Source organism: Gossypium hirsutum, chromosome D04 (assembly GCF_007990345.1).
Source record: "Gossypium hirsutum isolate 1008001.06 chromosome D04, Gossypium_hirsutum_v2.1, whole genome shotgun sequence".
NCBI classification, from domain to species: domain Eukaryota; kingdom Viridiplantae; phylum Streptophyta; class Magnoliopsida; order Malvales; family Malvaceae; genus Gossypium; species Gossypium hirsutum.
Window position 1 is genome coordinate 39,730,621 of NC_053440.1, and position 10,426 is coordinate 39,741,046.

The window sequence follows — 10,426 nt, forward strand, 5'->3', positions numbered from 1 at the left end:
CTAATATAAGGGCTCTCATGATAATTTTACCTTTTTGTGTTGTGTTTTCGTCTGTTATGAGTTAAAATATTTGAGGTGCTTCTAATTTTGTGTGTATATATATATCCCATCTCTGAATTTTACATGTCTTTTTCTCTTCTTTTGTATTAATTTTTTTAGATAATTTCTATTACATGTTCTTTTTTAATATTTTGTCTTATGCTCTAATAGAGACACAAATCTTTGTTGCCCGCTTTATATTGTTACTGTTACTGTAGTGTCTCGGGTTCCATGGATAAATTATGCTAGAAGTCTCCAACTATGTTTAAGTATTTTTTTCATCCAATTATAAAAAAATTACAAAACAATCATTTAATTGATCTAATTTGTCTTTTTGGTCCAATTCTTTTAAGGAAAAGATGACGTAACAGTTATGGATTTAGTATAATAAAAATATTAATACTAAATGATTACATATTCTACTAATCTGATTATAAAGAAATTGTCTATCACATTTATATCTTATTTTAATTTAGTGCGGGTTATAATAAAATTCTAAAATTATTTTTATTAAATACTTAAAAATCATATAAAAATTGAAAAATATATTATAAAAATTCTAAACACCCCTAACTTTCCCTTAATTAAAGATTTATTTTATATTAAAAATGATATATATTGATTTGGTAGGCCCCATTTCCTTGCATGGGTCCCCAACAAGGAGCCATAACTGTATTGCTGAGAATGGGATGCGTTCACTGAAAGTTTTACTGCTCTTTGGTTTTGGTATTTGTGACGGTGAAGTAGTAGGAAAAGAACTAGAATGAGAGGGAGTCAAGCTAGTCGGTGAATGTGGATTAATAACTTTTTTTCATATTAAAAAATCAATTGCAACAATGAGCAAAGAAGTTAAATTTTCGCACAAAATCTTTAACCATCCACATACCCCATCAAACATCAACCCCAAACGTGTATGGTTTCTAATATACCCATCAAACACCAGCCTCCACCATAGAGTGTGGCTGCTGTAGTTGCCAAGCTGGTGATAATGGCGATGGTGGCGATTGCTTCGGTGAGATCTCCTCTCACAAGCGGTGCATGATAGAATGGTAAAAGTAGTTATGCATATCCATTCAACCAAACAAAGAAGCCAGTTCACCATGTTGTTCTTCAACTAGCTGCCGGAGACAATATGACGGCAACAAAACTCAGTGTCGACACAAGCAAAGCAAATAACTAGTTGATTTCATTACTTTAAGCCCATCAACAATGGAGGAAAGCAATACTTGAGCTAAGCCTTGCTTCGTAGCATGAAATAATGGAAGTAGCTATAGATATTATGCGTGTCATTATAGCTCAAAGGCTTAAAGCTAAATGCAGGTTACGTGTATTTGACACCATCAACTTAGCTGCTTGCACCCTTCTAAACATTTTCCAAGGGCAAGAAAGTGTGGCTTTAAGATTAAAAGAATAACATTACTGCCCTTATTGTCTCAGTTATTATCAATAACACTACAAAACTTAAAAGACCTATATTTGAAGGTGGTCTATTATATTCAAATAAAAATCACCAGATTTTAACGAGAGAATGGGTAACAATAATATAAAACTTAAACATAATGAATATGTCATGTTGACATATAAAAATAATTTTTTAATGATAAAAATAAATTAATGTACAAGGATTAATATGTTCATTTTTTGAATAAAGAAAATAAAATGTAATTTAACTTCTAGTATAAAAATTTGTATGATACTTTCATAAATTTAATAAAATTTTTTAACATCAAATTACTTAAATTGAAAATAAAGCTGAAAAGGAAAAAACTAAAGTAAAAGGAAGGATATAGTTGAAAGAAAATAAACCATGTACTTTGAGATATAAGTCGGTTAAACGGCGAGAATTTTAGGTAAATAAAACCTTTTTTTAAAGTATGAAATCACGAATATTTTACCTATAATTCAGATTAATTGCTTTTAATCAAACGGTTGATATTGTTTGAAGTAGAGGTGATCATGGGTTGAGCGGCCCGGCTCGGCCCGACGACCCACTCGAAATATGGGAGGGTTCGGGTAAAAATATAAGCCCGAAATATGAATTTGGGCAAAAAACGAGGCTCGTTTAGAAAACAGGCCGGACTTCGGGAAATTTTTTTTAGCCCGGGCCCGGCCCGAATATAATAAATATATATTTATTTTTAAAATACATTTCTCATTTCCCTATTTTCCATTAGACATTTAATATTTATATAATAAATATATATGTTTTATTTTAAAGTATTTTTAAATTATTTTTTTATTTTTTTATTTTTAAAATACATTTCCAAATATAACAAATTAGTTGCAAAAAGGACGATGAGGATAATGTTTCTTCGGTTGCTTTTTAGGATACTTCCTTTCTAATTGTTGAAAATTTAATTTAGCTTACAATTTATATTTTGTTATAAATTTAAATATGTTGATTGGTTAATGTATGGATATTTTGGTTGGTTGATTATATTTTGCAGGTTTTTTATACAATTTTACTATTTACTAAAAAAAAGGGCCGGGCTCGGGTTTAGGAATTTTTTCTCGAGCAGGGTCTGAACAAAAATTTAGGCCCATATTTTGAGCCGGGCCGGACCCGGGTCTAGGACGTGGGCCAAATTTTTTTTCTTTTTTTAATAAACACCAAAAATTTATTTTAAAAATAAAAAAATAAAAAAAATATTTTAAAAATAAAAAAATAAAAAAATAAATTTATTATATATTCGGGCCGGGCAAAAAAAATGGTACCTGAGGCCCAGCCTATTTTCTAAACGGGTCTCATTTTTTATCTAAATCTATATTTCGAGCCTATATTTTTACCCGAACTCGCCTACCAATTCACATATTTTGGGGAGCCGCCCGGCTAATGAGCACGGCCTATAAAAATCTGATTTTAACTAGGCTTCTTTATAATTTTCCTCCACCTATATATATAATCATTTTTGTTTCTGATTTTAGTTTTTCCTAATCGCCTAATAAGAAAAAGAAACCGATTTACCACCCTTTTGCGTTTATTCCATTGATTTCTAGAGCTTCATGGCTGAAACCGCCTCTAACTCCGCCCCTTCCACCACTACCACCGCCGAGGCGCCAGCGCCTCAAGAAACCAAAAAGACCACCGAGGCACCAGTAAGATGGGCCGATTTGGAAGACGAAGCTTCGGAAGAACCGAGTGCTTTATCGGAAGACAAAGGTGCGCCGGAACTCGGAGTTGAAAACCTAAAAATCGATGAGAGCAAAAAGATCAACAAGTTCCTCGACGAACCCGAGGACTCCAACATCAAAGCCGTATCGATCCCTGACCCTAAATACTTGAGCCTTTTTCTTTTTTGTTCGACTGAGATTTAGGGTTTTGACTTCTTCATGTTTTTGTTCGATTTTTGTAGGTCACAGCTGGGGAGACACCATACACTTCAGCATTTACGTTTGAGGAATTGAATCTGTCCCCTGAATTGTTAAAAGGGCTATATGTTGAGATGAAATTTGAAAAGCCTAGCAAAATCCAAGCTATTAGTTTACCGATGATTTTGACGCCTCCTCACTTGGATTTAATTGCTCAAGCTCACAATGGTTCTGGTAAAACCACTTGCTTTACTCTTGGAATGCTGTCTCGTGTTGATCCGAATCTAAAAGCTCCTCAAGCACTTTGCATTTGTCCTACTAGAGAACTGGCTATTCAGGTTAGGTTATGAGATCTTGAATTCTTTTAGGTACCAATGAAATCTGGGTTTTGGTTTTGATGTTAAAATTTGGCTGTCTTTTCTTGCAGAATTTGGAAGTGCTTAGGAAGATGGGGAAGCATACTGGGATAACATCAGAATGTGCTATTCCAATGGATAGTTCCAATTATATTCCAATTAATAAACGGGCACCCATTATCGCTCAAGTAGTTATTGGTACTCCTGGCACTATTAAGAAGTGGATGTCAGCAAAGAAATTGGGTGTGAGTAATGTGAAGGTTCTTGTGTTTGATGAAGCTGATCACATGCTGGCTGAGGTAACTTTTGTTTTGCTGGTTTATCTGCTTGTTGTTTTGATGAAATTAGAATTTGTAGTGCCTTGTTCTCAGTACTAGGAAAGAACAAATTGTTGCAACTTTAGAATTGTAATTAAGTCTCTTTGTTGTGGAACATTGTCTAACTTTACTTGTCTATATATGAATTTGTGGCTACCTGATTTTGGTTTGCTCAGCTGTATAGGTAGAGACATGTGTTTGTTAGTGAATCATCTTATGCATATGAGAAGGTATCTTGGGAGTTATCTTTCTAGTGGTATGTGATATTCATGGCTGCCTAAGCAATTGCTTGCATCTTCAATTGATTTGCAACATCCAGCGTATAGCCCTTTGGATTTTAGGTGGAGGTTACAGAATTTTTACTATAATGCTTTGTCTATTTTTCGTTTTATTTGAATATTATAGCTTTTGAGCATGCTTCTGGGAATTCCTTGTGTAGGTTTATGTGTCACTGTAATTAAGAATGTAAAGCATGACAACAAGAATAGGGTTCAATTAATAATAGTGAAGTGTGATAAGAATTTAAATTTTGTGAATGATAGGATTGGTAGGCCATTAAAAACTCCAAATGTTTCCTCTTTTCTATCAACCTGAAAGATGTTTGTTTGCTGTATTCTTTAAATTTTTTGTTCTGGGAAGTGTTTGTGAGGAAGCATTGAGGAGGATTGGAATGACTTTGTTTGTTGATGATTGATTTTGGAAGGATGGACATTTTTTTAATTATGTAGTGCAATCATATGATCCAACTATTTGACTAGATTTCATAAAATCATTAATTTTCTTATGTACGTTTCTTTGCTGCAGGATGGGTTTAAAGATGACTCCTTGAGAATAATGAGGGATATTGAAAAGATGAGTTCTCACTGCCAGGTTTGTATCGAAGATGTCTTGTAAATTTTATTTGCATGTGGCGTGTCAACCTTTTTCCATGTAATGTCTTAAATTTTCTTTATCTAGTGGGTGTTGGAAACGTTTTATGCTTCTATTGTTATTGAACTATGACATAAAATTGGTGGTTCTATAAGCTGTTATAAAAGAAGCCTATACTCAGACATGGTTCAGGATGAAGAGTGATGGATTATAAACTAATCATTCTGCTTGTTTGGTAGATATCAATTTTTGATCTATGCCAATGCATTGATATTGCTAATTTCTTGCTCCAAATGGACTTGCATATGTATTATTTGTCTATAAAGGGCTAAGCCTATGGGTTAAGAGAGTAGGGTTAATATCACAACCTAGTTGCATGCTGAGCATTGAAGAAAAATGACTGGTTGAATACATTTTTCTGTAATGCATGCTTAGCATTGGTGATCAATGACTGATTAAATACTTTCTTTTTCATGCTTGGTATTGGGAAACATTGACTGTATACTTTTTTTTGAATCAATTTCAAGGTTCTTCTGTTTTCTGCCACATTTAGCGACACTGTGAAGAATTTTGTCTCAAAGATAGTCAAGAGAGATCACAATCAACTTTTTGTCAAGAAGGAAGAACTATCTTTGGAGTCTGTGAAGCAATACAAGGTGAATGTTCCAGATGAACTTTCCAAAGTTTTGGTGATTAAAGATAGAATTTTAGAATTTGGAGAGCGCCTAGGGCAGACTATAATATTTGTACGCACAAGGAATAGCGCAAGCATGTTGCATAAAGCACTTGTTGAGTTTGGTTATGATGTTACCACAATTCAAGGTGCTCTCAATCAAGCTGAACGAGACAAGATAGTCAAAGAATTTAAAGATGGTTTGACTCAAGTGCTCATTTCAACGGACCTCCTTGCCCGGGGTTTTGACCAACAACAGGTATTATCCTAATATTGTATTTGCTATGTACAAGGTGTATTATCCTAATATTGTATTTGCCGTCTACAAGTTGTATTGTCTAATATTGTATTTTTCTGCAGGTTAATTTGGTCATCAACTATGATCTTCCTGTAAAACACGACAACCGTGTGGAGCCTGATTGTGAGGTTTACTTGCATAGAATTGGCAGAGCAGGACGTTTTGGCCGCAAGGGTAGGTTTCTGAATGAAAATGTCATTTCCCTTAAATGATGATACTGTTGCTTCCTGCTGTGTGATAAACCTGACTGGTAGCTAGATTTGTAGTTCTAATATTCAGCTTTTTCAAGATGTCCCACTGTTTTTTTCTGTTTGACAATGTTTGTATCAATGGCATTTAATAATTGTTTTGCATATGAAAACATTAGTTGAAGAACACATCATTCAGGGTCATGTCTGTCTGATTTGCAGGAGCCGTGTTCAACTTACTCTGTGGTGATATGGACCAAATGATAATATCCAAAATCGAAAATCATTTTGACAGCAAAATAGCAGAGGTAAAGCCCTCACTGTGCGTGGTGCTGGTGCAAGTCCATACATTTTTCTTTTTTTGTTATCATATTCATATGATTGCTTTCCACCACATCGTTCTTGGATTGTAGGTTCCTGACTGGAGGAATGAGGAAGACTTTAAAGCTGCTCTCCGATCAGCCGGTTTATTATGAAAGGAAACCCTTCTGTCAAAGCTATCTTGGTGAAATGCTAGAGAAGAGGAACAAACAGATTGTGCTTATAGTATGCTGTATACTCGACTATTTGTGCCCGATTCTGTTGGTTTGATTTTGATTTTTGTTACTTGCACCATGTTTTAGTAAGTTGCTGTATGAGTATTTGAACGGAGGAAAAGGGCATAAAGTCATATGTGGTCTCAAATTGGATGCGAAGTGGGAGTGTTATGACGATTTCAGTGGATCCAAATCATATTTTATAGTATGTAATTTATGTTCTGAAACTAAAATTTGTAATTTGCCAGCGGATTTTCTTGGTTCAAGTTCATGAGAAAACAGGATTTCCACTCGGTATGTTATTGTTTTCCTCTTACCAGAGTACTCAACTATTACCGTGGAAGTAGGTGATTTTTTTGCTTATTACCTTCTGTAACACACGATGATTGAAAGCAGAAGGTTTAAATATACTGAGGTTGTTGTGCTCCTTTCAAATTTAAATGTAGTACTAGTTTTAACTGTGGGACATTATTTGTCTATTTGGTTTTCTAAGTTACTTTCGTTTTTTTGTTTCTTTGAAAAAGGTAAAAATTTAATTTTAAAATAATTAGAATGTGTTTGGACTTTGGACTAGAGGTGATCATAGGTTGGGTTCAGATAAAATTTTAGGCTTGTTTTTTAGGCCTTGGCTTGGCGCGAAATATGGGCTTAAAAAATTTTTCAAGCTTGGCATGAAAGAAAATTGTTAAGTTTGAGTTCGGCTTGACTCATATTAAATATATATATTTAATATATATAATATATATATTTGATTAAAAAGTTTTCAAGCTTGGCATGAAAGAAAATTGTTAAGTTCGAGTTCGGCCTGATTCATATTAAATATATATATTTAATATATAATTCGGGCTGGATTGGGCGGGCCCAGGTCAAAAAAATTTTACCCGAGGCTCGGCTAGTTTTCTAAACGGGTTTCGTTTTTTTTGTCGAAACTCATATTTCGGGCTTATATTTTTACTTAAACTCTCCTATTTTTTGGGTGGGTTATTGGGCTGGGCTAAGTAGCCCAACTCATGATCACCTCTAATTTGGACTTGAAGATATTTATTTTTAGTAAGGTTTTTCAATTTTCGGATAGTAGCATTTAGTCTTTTCAACTTAGCGAGGTTTTCTATCCTATTCTTGAATATATATATGCTTTTACATTAATCTTGAATTATTCACCGTGGGAACATATTTACGTCACATATGCATGTATTATATTCAAGGTTGTCCAAATAAAAATCCATCACTTCTTGGAGGGCAAATTTCATGTGTGAATAGTCTTTAGCCATCAAGCTAATTAAGAGAGTTTTTAAGATTGCATCACGCGGTTATCAAAAGTTTTAATTTTTTTTAAATTAGTTATTTTTTATACTATTTTTTGTATTTATTAGATTTTATGTAATGTTTTTTGAATTTTTAAATGATGTATAATTTTAAAGTGTTGCATCGCCACTACAATTTATTTAATCAAAAGCAATATAACACTAACATAGAAATAGAATAAGGTAATATTGTAATAATTATATAGTGAGAATAAAATATAGAAATAATAAAATCATGATTTGTTGAATGAATTAGAGAAGTAATAGCATTATTGGTTTAAAATGATGCTATAGGTAAGGAATAAGTGGTAAATGATATTATTACCATTAAACTAAATGTTATTCTGTTATTATTAAATGTTTATATAAATTAAATTTAATTAATATAATTCATAAAAATTACAAAATCAATATATAAGTAGAAAATTTTAATATTATAATTAAAAATATAACATATGAATATAATATAATATAATCCACTATGAACTTTACAAATTTTATATCACACAATAATATTAAAATAATTTGATTCTTTCAAACCATCATTAACGCTATAGGTAGCCATGTTGGTTGTGGTTGTACTGCTTATTATTATTGGAATCTCAAATCCTTGTTTAAAGTTCGCAATGTTTTTCTTTGCTTAATTAAATATTTGGGGTTTGGTCCTATTTATTCAACCCCTCTGTCTTTCCATTTGCTTCATCCCTTGGATCAAATACGAATGAAGTTGGCATTGCTTTTCTTAATACTATTAGCAGGCCCGTTAGACTATAAAGTTAGAAATTTTTATAGGGTTTAAATTAAGTTATATATTTTATGAGAGTTACGATTGTATTGACTCATGTATTCATAATTTTCAAAAGAGTTAAATTGAAATTCTAATATTTTGGGATTAAATTATAATTTTATCATATATTAATTTAAGAAGAAATTACATTTTCTATTAACCTCTATACGATTAGAAGCTTGCAATAATATAATGTTACATTTAGATTTCAAGATAAAAAAAAAAACTTTTTCTTTTTTGAGATCTCAGTTTAAAATTAGCCATTTCCAGAACGTGAACGTGAAAGCAGTCGTCTAGAAAGGATGATTGTGAGGGACTATTTCAAAAATTAAAATTAATTTTCTTCATGTATAATATAAAAATGAATTTCACGTGAACTTATGTATGCCACTATTTTCTTCTTCATAAATACAAGTAAAATTTGGAGTTCCTTTGAAGTTCGGGTGAAACCAGAAGAGAATGTTCCTAGTTTAACAGTAAGTTTAATTTTTTATTTAAAAAATAAACCTAAAAATAATATTAAAAATTATTTTAAATATTAAAAAATACTATTAAAAACCTATCTATCAACATCCAAAATTTTATTTATAATATTATTTTATCTCTTTCTTTTCTCTATGGTTTTATCCGGTTCTCCTTCATGAACGAACCAACTTTGATTTTTCTTGCTTGACTCATCACTGTTACGTCGACCATTGTTGGCGCTTAATGAAACTTCTGACAAAATCGAATGAATCTAATATAACTCAAGAATTATCTTATCAAATCATTAAGAATAAAACTATATATGAAAGCATATTTGAATATGTTATTTGAAATTTCTGAGAAGGTTTTGATCATCTAAGAAAATAGTTATTTTCTCTTTTTATATTTCTCATAAGGGAATGGAAAAGAAGCATTGAGATATATCTATTTCTTGGGGACCACTATCTCTCTTTTTTTTAAATAACTTATTATTAAATCAATTTTGGATATTTATAATTTGATGAAGATCAAATTATAAATACTACTTATGGTAACTACACATCATTTCCGTGACACTTTAATACCTATGATACTTATAACATAATTGGTCACTTAATTTTGTATCACACTTTATAATAGCATTATACATTATACGTATGTGCCCATAATTGAGGATATTTATAACAATCCGTTTTCAGTGAAATTAGAACAATAGTTTTGGGACCACAAATTCGACGTAAAAATATTTATTTTATTACTATTTTAATGTCTACAGTATGTTAGTAGTGTCATACAAAAATTTCATTAAAAATTTTATCGTTTGCATGTTTAATTTGGCGAAAAGAACTAAATTGAAAAATATGCAAAAGTAGAGTTCTATTAGTTAAAAGGGCTAATTTGCTATGAAAATTTAAAGTGGATGGATTGAAATGGTAATTTTACCATTCATAAAGTTGGTGGAAAAATATGGACATAAAATGAATTGTTTTTTAAAGTTAATTAATAAGGTTAAGTTAGTAAATTGATAAATATGTTATGTAAATTAAAGAAAACAAAGATATCATCTTTGTTGTTGTCTTCTTCCACCGATTATTGAAGAATAGAAAGCCATTGATAGGGTTTTAAAGCTTCGGTTATATCTCCCTTGTATGTAAGTGAATTTCAGTTTTATTTTTAATGATTTTTATGTTTTCGAAATCGTTGTAGCTTAATCTAGCTACCCAGGGACTAATTTGCAAAAATGTTAAAAGGGTTAGGGTATTTCCATGAATGGATTCTTGTGAT

The 10,426-nt window shown here is 31.6% G+C and overlaps 1 protein-coding gene across 1 annotated transcript; it reads left to right on the forward strand.

The window, feature by feature from the left end:
- The first annotated feature begins 2,919 nt into the window (after positions 1-2,919).
- On the forward strand, positions 2,920-7,050 carry LOC107899509 (DEAD-box ATP-dependent RNA helicase 38-like). Its single transcript, NM_001326875.2, has 8 exons — positions 2,920-3,294; positions 3,393-3,686; positions 3,776-4,003; positions 4,826-4,891; positions 5,419-5,823; positions 5,925-6,036; positions 6,273-6,358; positions 6,464-7,050. Exons 1-8 carry the CDS (start codon positions 3,043-3,045, stop codon positions 6,524-6,526), a joined length of 1,506 nt encoding a protein of 501 aa, NP_001313804.1. The 5' UTR covers positions 2,920-3,042; the 3' UTR covers positions 6,527-7,050.
- The last annotated feature ends 3,376 nt before the right edge of the window (positions 7,051-10,426 follow it).

Coding starts and splice junctions, on each gene's coding strand:
- LOC107899509 (NM_001326875.2), top strand. CDS start 3,043: ATGGCTGAAACCGCCTCTAACTCCGCCCCTTCCACCACTACCACCGCC. Junction 4,004..4,825: donor CTGATCACATGCTGGCTGAG/GTAACTTTTGTT, acceptor TCTTTGCTGCAG/GATGGGTTTAAAGATGACTC. Junction 4,892..5,418: donor AGATGAGTTCTCACTGCCAG/GTTTGTATCGAA, acceptor ATCAATTTCAAG/GTTCTTCTGTTTTCTGCCAC.